We start from the raw sequence: 17,500 nt of genomic DNA, 5'->3' as shown, positions 1-17,500 counted from the left end.
ATTCCCTTTATGAAGAATGTGAGAATTTTCCTTATTTTTATATGTTCTGGTAATTTTTATTTGCCAGCTTGACGTAGTATTCATCGTTTAGTGATCAACATGGCGAATGTGCCTTTATCTGCGCTCTTCCCTTCCTTCTTCCTTCCCCAAAGCTAAGCTTCCTAACTTGCATAATTAAAATCACTTTACGTGGCCAGTGAAATTCTCTCTCTCTCTCTCTCTCTCTCTCTCTCTCTCTCTCTCTCTCTCTCTCTCTCTCTCTCTCTCTCTCTCTCTCTTTCTCTCACATCATCTCATCCACTGATGTTTAGTTCACATTACTCAGCATTTTTTTAACACACAACCTTCCCAGCAAATTTTACGTAACTTCAGAAGAATTACTGCTAAACTCTTACTCAATTCGTCGGTTTATTTGTTCTTTATCATCCCACAAATTCAATTCCTCCATCTATGAACCTTTTGGGTAACTGTCGCCTCTATTCTAAATTTATAGCACACCAGCAGCTCACCCAACCTTTTTTTTCTCTATATTAAGCATTCTTACACTCTTGGCCTGTCCTTCACTTTAGAGTCTCAAGCAGGCATTACATCGCACGTCTCTTGTTGGATCATCTGTTGGTTCCTATTCCTAGTACTTGGTGTGGTGAGAAAAACTGATGCCTGGAGCCTGGTACACTTGCTGGAGGATTTGTGTCTGGTATAGGGGATGGGACTAGTAACTCGTGACTGGTGTCTGGTATAATACAGTGAGGGATTTTCTCTTTTTTATGTGTCAGGGAGGAGCTCTGGTGTAACGGAGGCACGAGGGCGAGCGATCAAAGACACGGCCCGTATTCTCAAACGATTCGGTGTTTTATTGTAGTAGAATGTGTTGAGGTGTTCAGATGTTCAAGTGTCCAAGGCTGTTGCCGTGATTCTCAGGACAGTTAGGCAAGGATTCTGCATCAATGAAGGAAAAAAATACTTATCATCTCTCTGGCCTTTGAAAATAGTTTTTACGAAATACCAGAGTGTTTTCGAATACTGGCAGCAGCAGTGTGAGGATCAACAAGGAACGTTCAGCGGCATCACCTCCACTTGTGTTGCTCAGCTGAGGGTGGTTCCGAGTTCGAGTCCCGCCGGAAGCTGTCCATTATTCATCAATCGTCGAGTGAGCGATGAGTGAATACCCGCGCGATGTCTTTAACCCTCCTGTCTTGCGCTGCCATTAACTCTGTCTTGAACTGTAAACATATCGGGGAACGTCTAAAGGCGACAGGAGTCTTTACATGACGTTACTTAAATTATAATCCTCTCTTCGATCAACAACAGCCTGCAACAACAAAACCTACATGTGCTGCAGGATAGTGACGGAAATAAGAAAAGTGTCACGGCGGCAGGTTGTTGTTGGTAGCGGCTGTCATACTCAGGTCACTAAACCCATCCTGGAAATTTGAGTGAAACACGTACGAGCTGAGCAGGTCAGTCAGCTAGGCGGTAAGTGTCGGGTACGGCAAATGACTCGGCAGTCATATGCACTCCTTGAGTTTGTAGAGTCAAGAGATAAGAGATAGACGCGGTAAGCTCTTTCCCTCTCGCGGCGTTATGTAACGGGGCGCGGCGGCGAGGAGTCTCTACACGTGGTTACACAAGCCTCACTGGAGATGATAACGAGGAGAGCTGGCAGGTGGTGTCAAGAGATGTTACGTAACATCTGTTTACAACAAAAGCTGTGATGTTCAATAATGAACGCTCTTGTCTCAACCATCCAGAAGGCCAGCGACAAGGATACGGGGTGATCAATTGTGGGAGACAGAAGAACAAAGGAAACTTTAGAAGGCACTCGTGACTGAGGCCAGGCGACTCGAGCAGGAGGTGGTGTGTACACCCACCTGATAAATGCTGCTGCTGCATAGGTGGCGCGATGAGGAAGAAAAATGAACATAATCCCCGCCAATAACAACCATTATCAAAGCAATCTCACGGACTGCATTGCTTCAGTCATTCCTCGTCTTCTTAACATCGACAACGCATCAGTAGCAAATGAAGATCGAAGGCGCTACGTGGTCGTCTTGCTGCCGAGTCTTTTTCATCACGTCGTGACGTTACAATGGAGAACACTGTCGGGGCGCGGCAGGCGTGGCGCTGGTCGAGTGTCTGTGCCACGTTGAATGGCAAGCACTGGGGATGATGCAGTTCCCCTTCACTCCATCGCCACGAGCTGGCCGTGCATTGTTTTCATTGGACTCAATCTGTAATGATCTGTAGCATCCTGAGGTTCGAGGCAGCCGCTTGTCTGTCCATGGCTTATGTTTAAATCAGGCGGATTGTCGCAATAAAAACTGATGGTAAGAAAGTATGAACATTTGATAATAAACTTTTGCTTTACGGTCTTTTTATGTGTAGATCAAGTATCAAGATTCGAACGGCAATGGATTCGCTCCCAGTGACTCTCCCTGTACTCAAGATTTCCAATGTACTCATGACGCACAGCAAGCCGCAGATGTTCTGAGGAATTGCTAACAGTCGTCCATACAGGCTTCGGTATATAGCTCCACTCGCGACACACACACACACACACACAGACAAAGTAAGCAAATAAATGCAGAGATGAATAAAAATAAGAATAAAAACGACTCCTTGTATTAATCGCTCATTGTCTCCCACTGATAACAGTACCACATTCCCTAAACACACACGCGATCTTGTCAATCTGCTGAAGGAACGCTTGCAGTACAATAAATGAAGATACGCTATCGTTCAGTGAAGAAAAAACACACAGACAGTCCACCGATAACACACGAACAGCAAACACTGTCTGAGATCACCCGCTACCGACTCGAGATTGAATAAAGGAGAGAACCGGTGCGAGGCAGTTCCTTGTTACACACGCCACATGAGGATGTCCAGGCAGGGGCGGCGATATGAAGGGTAATATAGTACAGTTGTCCCTCACAGGTGTAGAACTTAGGGTGGAGTAACGCCAGATAAAAGTTTGGCCAAGAGCTTGAATGGCGGGATATTGTCGTTGTAATGTACCGCCCTCGTAGTGTGTTTGCGGGTGTAGTTCCACGTTTGGTCTCTCGTAGGCGAATAACTCAGAAATGCGTCAACGAGTTAAAAGTCTGACCAACAGCTTGTGCCGGGATGCTGTTGGTGGAAAGCTCTGCTCTTCAGATCTGAGTGGTGGGTGTAGCTCCGAGTTTGGTTGTGAGCTGCTCGATGAACAGAGAGCAGTCGATCTAGTGAAGCCTTTAGTGCATTAAATGAGAAGCTTATTGTGGTGTATTACCTATTCATTACAGTAAACTCTGGAACACTCTTGAACCTGTGTCTGTTTTTCCTACCTCCGACGACATGGACTGTTTCAAAAAGAGGAATACCAAGGCATCTGTGAAACTCTATTAAACAACTTTTTTATTTTTCTATTTTTTTATATTCTTTATACATATATATATTTTTTTTACTCTGAGTTATGACAGCAGCACGTTGACAGGACTTTTTTTTTTTTTATATATATTTACCTATCTATTTATTTTTCCCTTCATGTGTCCTTCTTCAGCCTCCTGGAAACGTATAACCATCTATATACCAGGCCAGCAACCCCACACAAGATGGCCCAGACAAAACATCACTCTCACTCTTCGCCACGTCGGCTCCTGGTGGAAAGGGATCGTTTCTACAACCTATGAGCCTGGGCTAATAAAGGTAAATCCAAATCATATATCTACATTATTTGCAATGGTGTCAGTGGCATTAATATCACCGTCAAGAAATCATATCTGTGAGTATATCATTAAGTCGCAGCCAGATACAAACAAACAAGTCATTGGGGTTTTGTTCCTCACCCCACACGATAATTTAAGCACTCGAGTCCTTCTTCTCATTATTTTCATGCCCCGTTAATAGCATTCACTTTCACTGCTCTTTCTGCTTTCCTTCAGTCTTCCTTGTTCACTCTCATTGTGCTTTGTTTTCCTTTAGTCTTTCTAAATCGTATTTCTTTTAGTAGAATGTTAAGAATCTATCTAATGTCACATCCGCATTCTCTTTCTCTGTGCTATGTATTTTCTCTCGGTGGTACGAAGTCGTCTAATATGCTAAGAATCTACCAAGTATCTGGTTTTATAGATTGTCAGCAGATGAGAGGACTGGAGATCAGAGGGAAAACGCAAACGCACAGTAGGAGTGAGCAAGAAAGCAGAAGTACATTCGGCAGATCATTCGTCATGTGAGACTAGGTATCAGTGAATTTTCTCCTAATAAAACCTTGTCCTGCGTGACGACATCTCATAAGTAAACAAACAGACGACGCAATATTTCCAGACTGTCGTTGTTGGATAATCTTCACAGAGTCAGTATATGCGTGCATGCCGCTAAACTTTCGAAGTGGAGGCAGGAAGATGGCATAATGGTTGGGGGATGGGCGGAGGGGAAGAGGGGGGAGGGACGATGGAGGGAGGTGAGGCGAGAGGTCTACCAGTTGAGGGCCACCAGTTTCTACCTGGCACACGGTTCTGGACGCGGGAACAAGCCACACAACACCCGCCGCTCGCCCCAGTGCTCCCCACGCACCACACGCCTCACCTCCTCCAGTGCCCAGAGTCACACAGATACCCGCAGGCGCCGGGGACTGATCAGGTGAGGCAGTGAGGCAGTAAACCGTGAGTTCGTCTGTCAAGCGTTGCCGCCACGTGGATACTGCTGCGCCACCACGCGCTGCGGCTGCTGACGGGGCGTCGAGGAGGGACTGGCTGAGGGCCGCAGAGAAGTGTCTTCTGAAAGTATGCTCTAAAGTTTGCACCACACAAGGGGTCGGTGAGCGCGGGTGAGGAATGCCCCAGGGTGGGTAGTTAAGTAACACCGGATATTTTGGCTGTAAAACAGTGTTATTACTATTTTCATCAAAATTTTTTTCTTCTTCTTCTTACATTTTTTATTATCTATTTATTTGTTTATTTTTACTCTCGGAAAGATTATTCCTATATTTACTTCAGCTAAAATTTAAAAGAGTGCAGCAGCCTTCTTCTAAGAACATTAAGAAAAAAAATATTAGTTTGAACCCATACTTACTAACATTTCCGATTCTTTTGACTGCTAAGGCTCCTCCAAACCAAACTACATATATAATTGATAATCTAGTACAAATTTCGACCATAATTTCACCACTAATGACAGCAAAAGGAGTAATGGAGTAGCGTCATTCAAACTCTGTAGTACTGCAGTGTTAATTTTTCCCCAATAAAACATCAAAGGTAACTCAACCAAGGAAGCGAGAGAGAAGTAAAAAAAAAAAAATCAGCCTGCCATAAGAAGCAAGGGAGTTAAAAAAAACAGTGACGTGGTCTTGTGGGAAGAGTGTTGGGTTCCTGTGTGATAAGGTGATTAAGGTGATAGCAGAGAGGGGGGGCTTCACGATGGGCGCCACAGCCAGAATTGATCAGAGGGCAGGGGGAGATGAAAGCCCGCCAGACTGTACTGTATCTTGGGGTTCACAATAAGAAGGCGTGACACATGTTTGCTTTCTGAGTGTGTCTGAGGGTGAGGGTGAGGATACTGTGGGGCGTTTGTTGTTGTTGTTGTTGTTGTTGTTGTTGTTGTTATTGTTGTTATTGTTATTATTACCAGCACAATTATCACCGTCACCGTCGTCGTCATCATCGTCATCATCATCGTCATTATCAGCATTATCATCATTGCATCAACAGCATAATAATCACTTATCACTATAGTCATAACTTTACCTTCACCAACACCATCACCATCATCGTAACCAGTTAACCACCATCACCACTATCACCACAGATAATTCACATCCTAACACACACACACACACACAAACACAGAGGACAGCAACACACATTCAGACAACCTTCTTCTTCCAGCAGGCGGGTGACACTAGTATTAGAACAGACTCTTGAGGCGTCCCAGCGACCATGGCCACAGTTAAGTACACCACGCCGTCCCCTTTCACGGAGAAGCAGAGTGCCCACGTGACGGACTACAGGCATCAGGGGTGAGTCAGGTGTGAGAGGTTTTATCCATATATTCATAAACACCTTGAGGTTTCATAAGTAGTAGTATTTTCAAAAGTCAAGGAGATGATCAGTCTTTTTTTTTTTTCTGGATGTTTACTCTTTGAGCTTTCCTCAGACTATTTTCAAAGACCACAGAGATGATCATTCTAATTCTCCGGGGTGTTTTTCTTACTGACAGTACATAAGTCTTGTTAAACTATCAGTGGAATAATGGAAGCACCTTTGAAAGACACAATAACTTGGACTAGAACGTGTTAAGAGTAATAGCAGTTAAAATAGAAATCCTCGTTAAAGTATTACTACATCAGTGAAAATATCCTTGAAAGCCCCCGATAACTTGCCCTAAAACGTATTAAATGTAGTAGATAAGATGCCAAACTTTTCAGAATGCAGACTCAAGTGTTTCGTCTTATTTTCAGAAGAACTAAAACTACAAGATACGATGAGACATTTTCTTTTTTGTGCATTTGTTATATTTAGTCCCTATCTTCCCCGTCCTGATAAGCATGTGGCCGCAGGTACCTCATCGGCGCAGGGCTTGCCACGGAGAGCAAGAAATACAACAACCCGGTGGCCGAAGATCTCAAGGTCGTGAACGTGGCGCTCTTCGCTCTGGGCCGCGCAGGTGACACACTGATTGCGCTTCCCTATATCAAAAATTGAAATAACAGGAGATTCTGCGGATACTGCCAGAGGGGAAAGTACAGATTATTCTAAATTGAAAATGTTCTATGGACTTATACATTTTGAGGCGTTGTTTAGCCAGGCGACAGATACAATTGCCGGGCCAGGTGGGTAAGTAACCATGGCGGAAAAAAAAAAAAAAACTATGTCCACACACTCCACACTACTTTAAGTTGTGCAATACCATCTGAATGTTTCACTGTCACTGTCTTGGAGGGAAACTGTGTGTGTGACTGACGGGCAATCAGCTGATGTGCTGCTAGCCTCGCTCCTTCCCCCTCCACGCCCGGGCAGGCATGGTGCCACGCAACCTATTAATTTACTTGTCGTTTATTACATCTATACTCTCATTGTGCAATGTCTATCAATAATCGATATCGGTCCGTTGCTATTACTCGTCTCATCGTGGGATACTGTAAATCATAACTGAATTATTCACAATTTCACCAACGGACATTCACTGCGTCTACGTCTACACATCCCACCCGGCCGTTGTAACTGTCGCCAGGCCACACTTGAATTTCACGCCGCGACTAAACAACGCCTAAAAAATGCGTATGTGCATAGAGTATTTTCGTCTTAACATAACCTATACTTTCATTTTTGGCAATATCCACAGAAACTCGTGTTACACCCTGTATACTATTTTTTTTTTTTATATTTAAGTTCAGTGACCTCATTCCATTCCAGTTAAGAAAGAGTATTGAGCAGTATAAGTACTGAAATTCTTCATGCATTTTCCAATCAAAGTTCAGTGATTCCATTCCATGCAGAATAAAATATATCAGGCAGTTCAGATGCAGGAAGCTTTTATATATTTTAAGTAAAATTCAATGAATTCATTCCGTACTAACGAAAAAGTATTGGGTATTTCAAATGTTAACCACGTAAGACAAGTTCTTATACCGGTGGGAGCGAGCTTGTCTTGGTCTATGAGAGACAGACAGACAGACAGGATTTGGAGTCCTTGGTGCCATGAACAAGACAAATACAGTCGTCTGAAAATAAAGCGATTGCAGGAGAAACGAATAGCAAATAGAATATACGTATTTTTGTTTTAAGATATTGCTGAATTGGTCAGTCCTTCTATCAATTTGTCTCTGTCTATATCTTAACGTCGTCCATCAGCGTGACTTTCTTTCTGTCTATCTGTCTCTCTGTCTTGAATCAACGCAATCATAAAGACCAACGTGAATGGAATCCTTTTCCTATTCATTTTTTGTCATCCGTCTGCCTGTCTGGCTATATGTCTGTCTTGAATTAACACAAAAGACCACACTGATTTGAGCCCTTCTCTTAGTCTGTTTCTGTGACTCGTCAGCCCGTCTGTTTATCAGTCAAAACCCATTTCTTCGTCTATTTTTGTCGCCCCTCAGCCTGTCTGTCTATCTGTCTGTCTTGAAGTAACACAACCACAAACACCGTCCCACGAAGTCACACTGCCCAAGAGAAAAAGACCAACGCAAACGCGCCAGACACGCACGACACATCAGGGAGACCTTTATGGTGTCCCGTATTCCTCAGCTTCACGGATGGTGGCCTTGGATGGCTGTGCTGATGCTTTTCCGCCCTCAGGTTCCATCCACCTCAAGAACATCATGAGGAGCCCGCGCATGTGCCTCAAATATGTGGTGGAGCTGAATCGTGCCAAGATGCAGGCGGTGGCTGAGGAGTGGCGGCTGACGGAGGAGCAGCTGGTGAATCCCGAAGACGACGAGAAAGTCTTTAAAGATCCCAGGTGAATGAGTCCCGCCACGAGTCTCAAGCAATGTTCTCTATTGTCTCAGGATTATTCCTCTCTAGTCAGCTATATTTTTGAGTCTCTAATCGAATCAATATAAGATAATACGTCGAAATATAATGCAAGAGTTAATGAGCATCTTCACTCTTTCATCTGTTCATTGGTAAACTCTGGAACTCTTTTCGAGACTCCAGCCATGTCTGCTATTGTCTCAGGGTGGTTCTCTCTAATCCGTATATTTGAGTCTCTCATCAAGCCAAACGATACAAGGAATGATAGAACGCCAGGATATAATGATAGAGTTATTTAACATCTTCATTTTTTTCATCTGTTCACTGGTTAACTATGGCACTCTTTGCCTAGCTCTGTTTTTCCACCTTCCTGTGACTTGAGAGAAAAATCAAGATGCCGGAATTAAATGGAGTCCATTTCCTATTCAGTTTCTAGTAAGCGGATATTAATTAAGCATTTCTTGTTTTCTTGCGTTTTTTTTTTTTTGTAGCTCTTGGACAGCTTTCCTCTCATATGTAAAAAAAAAAAAAAAATGTTAACACTTCAAACAGCGAACGAAACATAAGATACACACGTCCACTACTGAAGGTGAAAGATCAGAAGTCAAGGCGAAGTCAAGGACAAAGCCTCCTTACCTTAGCACATTCTGACAGCTCTCGTCTCCCGGCAGTGTACACGGCATCATCATCGCCACGCCCACTTACTTGCACAAGGACCTGGTGATGCGTGGCCTGCAGGCGGGGAAGGCAGTGTTCTGCGAGAAGCCCATCGCTGAGGACCTGAAAGACACGAGAGAGTGCTACCAGCTTGCGCAAAAGGTAATACTCCTCCTCCTCCTCCTCCTTCTCCTTCTGCTTCTCCTTCTCTTCATTTTCTTTCTCGTGTTCCTTTTTCTTCTCTTCATTATTTTACTTCTGTTCTTCCTCCTCCTCTCAATGCTCCTGCTCTTCCTCGTCCTCTTGAAAACCCCGAACAACTTCTACCGAAACCTGTTAAAAATTTACTTGAGGAAAGGTGCCATAACATTCAAAATTTGGACAATACAAGCTTTCCATTCACTGACATCAACACTGGTTCACTCTCAGGTGGGCCGGCCGCTGCTCTGTGCCTTCAATCGGCGGTTCGACCCGAGTTTCAGCCACCTGCGGCAGGAAGTGCACGGTGGGGCGGTGGGCAGAGTGCAGATTGTTAAGACGGTGGCCCGTGACTCTCCGGTGCCGTCTATAGATTATCTCAAAATATCAGGTGTGTATTTCAGCCTCGTTCTTGAAAAGCATGTGCTGGATTCATGATCGTCAGCTTTCTTCTTCCAGGGAGTTTATAGTTCATAAGAAAGAACTTGAGAAAATAAGGGAAGCTGCAGGAAGCCATCAGTCCTACACATGGCAGTCTCCGTATAAAACGTGCCTACCTGTTTCCACCTGTCACCCCCTTCTATGAATTTGTCTAATCTTTTAAATCTCCCTATCGATACAGAACTAACAACCTGATTAATAAGTACTGCGTATATCCATTCATCTACCATTACTAGTTCACACACTCAAATCTATGACTCAAATTAAGACCCTCCACACACCACTCATCAATAATTGCTCGCTGCCCAATGGAAACCTTTGCACGTGAGTAGGCTGTGACCCTCAGCCTTTCACAGCGACAGACGGGGATGTTACCAGTGAGCTAAGAGGGTTGTGTGTGTGTGTGTGTGTGTGTGTGTGTGTGTGTGTGTGTTGTTGTTGATGATGAAAAATCATTGTCGCTGTGCAGTTAGTTCACGCAATAAGGAATCCTGGTATAAGAAACTGAAAGTGTGTGAAGGCTTGAAATCAGCAACATTGATTTCACAGGAGGGATTTTCCACGACTGCGCGGTGCACGACATTGACCTGACGTGCTGGGTGCTGGGCGAGTACCCGACCCACGTGTTCGCCTCGGCCACCGCCTTCCTGCCCGAGGTGGCGGCCATCAACGACCATGACACCGTTGCCTTTACCATGAAGTTCCCGTCCGGCGCTCTCTCCATGACGGATCTCAGCCGCAACGCCGCGTATGGATACGACCAGCGGCTGGAGGTGAGTGCCACGGTTACCTTTCTTGTCACTGAACCAATAGTTCCCAGCGTCACAGCTCGGCCAGTAGGAGGTTGTGGCTTTTATATTAGTGACCAGGCGCCGGGGGAAGTGATGGCCCGGACGATATGGTTCAGACTAGTGATGTTGACAAGAACAATCATTTCATTAATTTCATATGGGAACGTTTTTTTCCTTTTCTTGTTTTCTTGGCTTTTGCAAAATATTCTTCTTGAAAATAGCGGTGTCCTTTAAATAATAATTTTCTCCACAGGAAAGAAAAAAAAAACACCAAAGTATTTTCTTAAGATTATGATTATAGGGATGGCTGTCTCAATACGTTAGTCATACGCATATGGCGGTTCAGTCACGAGAGACATCTTTATCCACCGCTGTTAGTAACGTGCTTTCCCACAACACGGTCTGAGTGGAGTGTGGGGCGGCGGCTACATTCATGGTGTTCCACTCAGGTGTTTGGGCCGAAGGGCATGGTGGCGGCGGGCAACGAGCGTCCCTTCCCGATGACCACTTCCACCGTAAAGGGCGAGACGCAGCCGCCCGTGTACCACTCCTTCCCGTCCCGCTACCAGCAGGGCTACATCAGGGAGATGGACCACTTCTGCGACGTTATCCAGGGTGAGGACTGAGTGTGCGTGCTCGCCGAATGTGTGTGTGTGTGTGTGTGTGTGTGTGTGTGTGTGTGGTGCCTAGTCTGGGCCCCTCTGTGTGGGATTGCCGCCCTGATATATAGATAGATAGAAAAAGAGGGATGGAAAGAAACTGGTTCTCAAAAGAAGTGATACATGAATGGAAGACTCAACATTCAGTTTCTTAGTGGTGAGTCACTAATAGGAAACTTTAAGAGATTGGATGGATAGGGATGATAGGTGGATATTATCTAGATTTTATACAACAACTACCACGTGTAGACCTACTGGTTTCTTGCAGCTTTCCCTGTTTTCTTATTGGTAGCAAAGAGGCCAAGGAGTCACTGAGGGAAGGAAAGGGAAATGAAAATTTGGAATCACGCAGAGTGAAGGGACAGTAGGACGGAAGAGAGTGAGTGTGATGGAGCAACGCGGGGCATGACGGGGAGGGCGTGAAGGACTGCAAAGGCCAAACACTTGAGACCAGAATGCTTCTCTAGAAATATAATCGATTTTCCCAATTATTTCCAAGTTTAGGTCACAAGAATTCGCAGTAAAACACATATAATTGATTTTGTCGTCGATTAGAATTAAACAGTTAAGGACAAAACATAATACTGCAAACCTCTTGTTTTTATGCACCAAGGAGGAAGACCCAACGGCAAAAACAGACCCGTTAATTCTCTCTCCCATAAAAAAGAAAGAAAGAATACTATAGAAAAGTCAATTCGTTTTAGGATCCCTTGAAACCCCTCTCTTAAATAAGATCAACTCTTGAAACAAAATTCACGTTCGAGTCAATAATCATCATCTTATATTTCTCGCATTACACTCTTTAGACGAGAAACAATCCTGACTTGAGTATCCGTCATGAGCCATCGTAGCGAAAGCATCTCAAGCTAGAATGCACCAATGCGTAGTCCTTCCGCACTTCCAATAGGCTGGTCCTCCCAATATTACAGATTAAGTCAAGCTCATGAGAGAATCTGTGCGTTTGGTGGCAGCGTGGTGGCGGCTGCGGCGTGGCTATGGAGGGTGCGATTGCCATTTTCTTTCGTAAATCAACGGGGGTAACTGCATTTTCCATCTCCAATCAGTCTTCGGGAGTCACACGCTACGTATCGATCTGACACTCCGCCGCCGCTGCTGCTCTGGTGGTGACAAGGATGCAGGCGATGCTTTTAACTCAATTGGGGTTTTTCAAGTCAAGCAATCAGCGAATTAAGTACTTGAAGCTTAATGAAGTGCTAGCAGGACTCGAATACAGACCCCCCCCCATCTTAACTGTCCACCGCTCCCTGTCCAGCACATAGGTTAAGGTAACAAATCGTAACTAGATAGAGAATCCTATTTTTTTTTTCGAGATTTTCGTTATTTTTCGGGGTTTCAAGTTAAGCAAACGATGAAATAAGTCATAAAAGCTTAATGTATTGCTGCATGGAAAACATTCGGATATAGCACACCACCACCTTACCTGTCCAGCGCATAAGAGTAATATAACAAACCGTTCCCAGATAGCGAGTCCTCGGTAAAGTTTTATTTTCCATTGTTAAGTAAGCAGCATGAAAAAAAAAAAGTAAAATTATATTGTCTCCAAGTAAAGTTTAATCTTCGTAGGGCATGTGACGAAAAAGTACATCAGCTTCTTAAAAACCAGAAAGAAAAAAAAATCATATTGTGTCCACGGTAAAGTTTCGCCTTCATACGGAAAGTATCGAAAACGTACATCAGCTTTATAAATAAATAAATAAATAAATAAATAGATAAATATATATATATATATATATATATATATATATATATATATATATATATATATGTATATACTCGTATATATATATATATATATATATATATATATATATATATATATATATATATATATATATATATATATATATATATATATATATATATATATATATATATATATATATATATATATATATATATATATATATATATATATATATATATATATATATATATATATATGCCAAGACAAAAATACGTCTTCACAAGTGTGTTACGAAGAGGTGGTACAGTCACGGTCAAAAGTCTGCCAGCGTGCCATGCAATCTCCACTGTGTAACGTCCTGACAGTCTCCTTACAAAATTTGAAACTGTAAGTAATATCAGAGGACTAGAGATTGAGGCGAGGCACAAAGAACAGTTGAGGTAAGCGTGATCTGTTACAACGTACATAACACTGGTGGCCATAACTGTACTTGCTGGGTGGAGGCAAACACGGCTAGTGAAGTTTCTCTTTTTATGTTTTCATAACTGACACTCCGACAAGTTGTCAGAGACTTTATCAGCGCTTCACCCCCCCAGTAAATAATATACAACTGTACTTCTTTATATATTCACACCGCAATGATTGGTTTCACTTGCATCGTGGGTGGACTGACTAGGCGGTCTGAGATTTGAGCTGACCAGTGACAATTTACTATGTATTCATAAAAGCTTCGGTGTCTAATCTCGACTATTTTTAACATCCTCTAGTGGAAGTCATTAGAGATTTCAAGGAGGCTCTCATGATCCTAGTGAATTTAATAAGGATTGTGTACCATCAAAGAGAGGGAATTACCTTAAGAACCAAACTAATCATCCCTGGCCTCTGAAAATAACTTTGATGAGAGAATAATGCGTTTGAGAAAGACCTGCCTCCTCTGAGTCACGTAAGGCTGGCGATGATTGAGTAGTACATGAAAATCAGGAAAACCGCTATAGCAGAACATGATTACACATCTTTTACACAAGTGACAGAATACCCAAGTAAGAGCAGCATTTCAGGACTAACCTGGCGTGTATTTTTGAGATCTTTCGCTTTTTTTTTTACTTTATTTTTGGGGAGGAGGAGGAGTGGAGGGTACAGCGGCAACAACAGAGGGTATTTTCCTGTCTCGCTAGATTTATTTGTGTGTTTTATCCGGTTTTCTTCACATATCAGTAGGTACATAAATGATAAATAAAGTAGATAGGTAAATACATATATAAATGGACATGTAACTAATTAACTAACCAGCCAGCTAACTTAATAACTAACTAATCAACTAACTGACTAACTAAATTAAACAAAAATCAAGACTAATAGAAAAAGAAGGAGGGTTGCCGCCACACGTGTCAACCCAGGAGTGGCACCGAGGCAGCGGGATTCAGGAAGGGTGTCGCGAGGTAGCGGGGTTGCAGCTAAACACTTAAACTGACCCTGCTTACAATGCCTCGTCTCTCAACACGCATCTCTACTATACGTCTTGACCGCCACGCTCACTCCCGCCCGTCCTCTGCTCACACGCTGCTACTGTTGTCGTCATCCTCCACGCAACTTACTGTTCGCTATAGATAGGAATGCACGGCGTAGTATTATATTTGTAGCTGCTCGTGCTGCAGGAATATAAAGGAAGTGAAGTTATGATTCTTGGCCAGGCACGTGTAGGGAGCGAGAGAAGGGAGTGGCTGCCAAGGTTGTGTCATTTCTTCATCTTCGTTCTCATATTTAAAGGTCAACTCTTATTTTTTTTTTTTCTCGCATGAGTTATTAGTGAGAATATTTCATGATTTACAGCTCTTGGTTTGAAGGGAATGTTGCTGAGATGAGTATTAATTGCTTACGATGGATTATTGCAGCTTCATCACAGGTTCTTGTTTATCTGAATTTTGTTAAGTGCTGCGGTGAAAACACTCATGTACTGAAGAAAGGAAAGGTGAAAGTGCTCGTGTGAACTGATCTCTGTACAGCCTTGTTATGTTCATTCAGGTAGAAGAGGAGGAGGTAGCTGCTCTCTCTCTCTCTCTCTCTCTCCTCTCTCTCTCTCTCTCTCTCTCTCTCTCTCTGGGCGCCTCGTCAACACCCCGCCCCTCCCCGTGTCATGCTTACCCCTCCCCTTCACGCCCCCAGGCCTCGACGACCTCAGTGTGACCGCGGAGAACACGCTCCGGGTGACCAGCATTGCCTCGACGCTGGAGAAGTCTGTCATCTCGGGCAAGATGGAGCAAGTGGTGTACTGAGGTGTGGGTGGCCGCTAGCCAGCTGTCCTAGACGTGGATGTACCACTACTACTGCTGCTACTGCTAGCCACCACCACCACCACCACCACCACCACTACTACTACTGTTACAACAACAACAACAACAACAACAACAACAACAACAACAACTACTACTACTACTACTACTACTACTACTACTACTACCACTACTACTACTACTGAAGCATACCATTAATACAATAATAACAACAACAACTGCTACTAATACTACCACTTCTACTGCCACTGAAATTATATTTATATTAAATATTATAGCATAATGCCGCTCGCGTGTAACAATCCTGTGTCGAAAATAAACCACCGATGAGGACTCCCGCGTTTCCCTGAAGCCTCAAACAGATGTGACGACGTGAGTTTCCGGCGTGGAGGGGGGCAGAAAATGAATGGTGAGGCCTGAGCGGGAGGGAGCGGGGAGCAGCTGAGGGATCACCCAGGCAGGAGTCAGGCTGGTCTGGCTGCTCTGGCAGGCGGGTCAGCAGTGTGTGGCGGGAGGCGTTGGAGGTAACATGCGGCGGCCGCGGCTCCTGGAGGCATGACTGGCTCAGCCCGCCACGGGCAACACGTGAGCGCACTTGTGCCGGGACCAAACCCACCATGTTCCCGAGGCTTGACACTCACTGCACTTGTTCATAACCTTTCCCAAGGACTCCCTGAATGAAGTGCGAAACATCTAGAGGATATATCCAGAAAAATTGTGCCAAGAGGGATAGAGAAGTCCTCCTTGCAGAGCCATGAGGCCTCGCCGGGCCCTGCGCCTTGTCGCCCTCACCGCCGCAGCGACCACCCTCGCCGCCTTCGTAGTGCTCAACGCCAGTGTTCATAGTGGCGTGCGGAGACAACGGAAAAAGGTGAGTACTGAGCACCTACTGGGAGCCGACATTCAGTGGCGGCTGTGTTGAGGATGAGCTGAGGCTGTGCCGTGGCCTCTACCTCGCGTGACGCAGGGCGCTGCGGGTGTCCGGGGAATCTGGTTTGGTGGGACGTCCCTACCCAGTGTTGTTCATATTAATATTTTTTATTGCCACCCAGTTTGATTTCATGCAGTTTTCCCCACGACCAGAATGCGTGTGTCTTGCACTGCAGCAGTGAGCACAGTGCCTGTCCTCCATCCATGATAAATTGGGCTGCTGAGGTCACATGCTTGATGTGGTATAACCATGAGAAGTCACTTGGCTAATATTCCTTTACTCGTTTATGAGAAGCAGCGGGTAGAGAAGGAGAATTTTGCCCCCACCACAGGTCTGGAGCCGCGCCTTGAGGATCTCAGTGCTAGAGGCTCATGGCAGCGGCGCCTCCTCCCATAGTGCTAATTTTATGGCGTCTGGCTCTTGAGTCTCGCTATCGGCTGGTGCATAATAATGACGATCATGTTTATAGTGATTTATAGTGACACGCTATAGTGGCCAGACTTCCCGCCGCGCTCCTCTCACAGGCGGCCGCTAATGTACCGTGCAGCGGCATGACTCGTGAGGCTCGAGGGGAGCACCGCGGGGAGGGCAGAGAGAGAGGAGGCAACCCGCCATCCCGGATGCACCCATTGTGTGCACTGCATCGTGCGCGCGCGCGCGCACGCACACACACACACACACACACACACACACACACACACACACACACACACACACACACACACACACACACACACACACACATCCATGCGGTCAGCCAATTTGTTTGTTTATCTGTCAGTGTCAACTTGTGTGTCTGTCTGTCTTTCTCTCCACGACATATTGGTACTTTCCAAAATCATATGAATGTAACAGGTGCTGTATCTGTATGACGAATGTGTATTGCAACAAAGTTAAGTTCTTACAGTAGCCTGCGTGAGTCCTCCGGTGAAGTCTGCATTGACCCACTGTAAGTTGAATCCAATGAGTGACAAGAAACATCCTCTGTGATTTCTCTTTGGGATTTAATAAATAAAGTTAAAGGCGCTGCACTAATGGGATCATTTGGCTTTGAACGTGGAAAACAAGAAAAAAAAAGAAAAGGCAAGTTAAAATATTAGAATCTCAGCCCTCTTGAATAAACTCGTACAATAAGGAAGAATAAGAATAAGAAAAAAAATAACAAGAAAACACTGTATGAAGCACTACGCATAGTTCCATCACCCACTTCATAGAAACACCGGGAAATTAATCTGCAGGCGGGATGAACTCACCATTCCCTCACCGAAGAACCTTTGACCAGAACAACAAGTACAGCGCCTCAGACGTCGGGACCACAACGCTCGTCTGACTCCACGATGTTTTTTTGAGTCTTTCAACTTTGCCATAATCAAA

General features: G+C 44.4%; 3 protein-coding genes across 12 annotated transcripts in view; 2 read left to right on the top strand and 1 right to left on the bottom strand.

The window, feature by feature from the left end:
• The window catches only part of LOC135099015 (inositol oxygenase-like), a 25,064-nt gene extending 15,841 nt beyond the window's left edge, over nt 1–9,223 (bottom strand). The window contains exon 1 of one of the 2 annotated variants that reach the window (XM_064001469.1): nt 9,090–9,223. Coding sequence is in view for 1 of the 2 variants with exons in the window: in XM_064001458.1 (XP_063857528.1) it covers nt 6,886–6,888 (3 nt within the window). In the remaining variant the exon portion in view is untranslated. Of the gene's footprint in view, nt 1–6,885; nt 6,904–9,089 lie in introns of those variants that run through there. The other variant, XM_064001458.1, reaches the window with a different exon arrangement.
• LOC135098940 (inositol 2-dehydrogenase-like) lies at nt 2,764–15,528 on the top strand. Of its 9 annotated transcripts, none has more exons than XM_064001387.1 (10): nt 2,764–2,910; nt 3,542–3,687; nt 5,865–5,995; nt 6,536–6,642; nt 8,277–8,439; nt 9,125–9,272; nt 9,540–9,699; nt 10,299–10,522; nt 10,990–11,155; nt 15,068–15,528. In XM_064001387.1, the coding sequence occupies exons 3-10, from the start codon at nt 5,916–5,918 to the stop codon at nt 15,175–15,177; spliced, it is 1,158 nt and encodes a 385-aa protein (XP_063857457.1). In that variant the 5' UTR covers nt 2,764–2,910; nt 3,542–3,687; nt 5,865–5,915; the 3' UTR covers nt 15,178–15,528. The 9 variants fall into 9 exon arrangements, with proteins under 9 accessions (XP_063857457.1, XP_063857471.1, XP_063857450.1 ...); XM_064001401.1 differs by lacking the exon at nt 2,764–2,910 and adding an exon at nt 2,963–3,165 and having other exon boundaries at nt 5,868–5,995; XM_064001380.1 differs by lacking the exon at nt 2,764–2,910 and adding an exon at nt 2,963–3,165.
• Nucleotides 15,529–15,658: 130 nt separating this feature from the next.
• LOC135098931 (polypeptide N-acetylgalactosaminyltransferase 14-like) overlaps nt 15,659–17,500 on the top strand; it is a 92,264-nt gene continuing 90,422 nt past the window's right edge. Inside the window, exon 1 of the mRNA XM_064001367.1 lies at nt 15,659–16,066. Coding sequence (XP_063857437.1) covers nt 15,950–16,066 — 117 coding nt within the window. The 5' untranslated portion in view covers nt 15,659–15,949. The remainder of the gene's footprint in view (nt 16,067–17,500) is intronic.

This window comes from Scylla paramamosain, chromosome 4 (genome assembly GCF_035594125.1).
Source record: "Scylla paramamosain isolate STU-SP2022 chromosome 4, ASM3559412v1, whole genome shotgun sequence".
Taxonomy (NCBI): Eukaryota; Metazoa; Arthropoda; class Malacostraca; order Decapoda; family Portunidae; genus Scylla; species Scylla paramamosain.
Note: the sequence above shows the minus strand (reverse complement) of the source record. Positions and strands in the feature narration are given on the sequence as shown.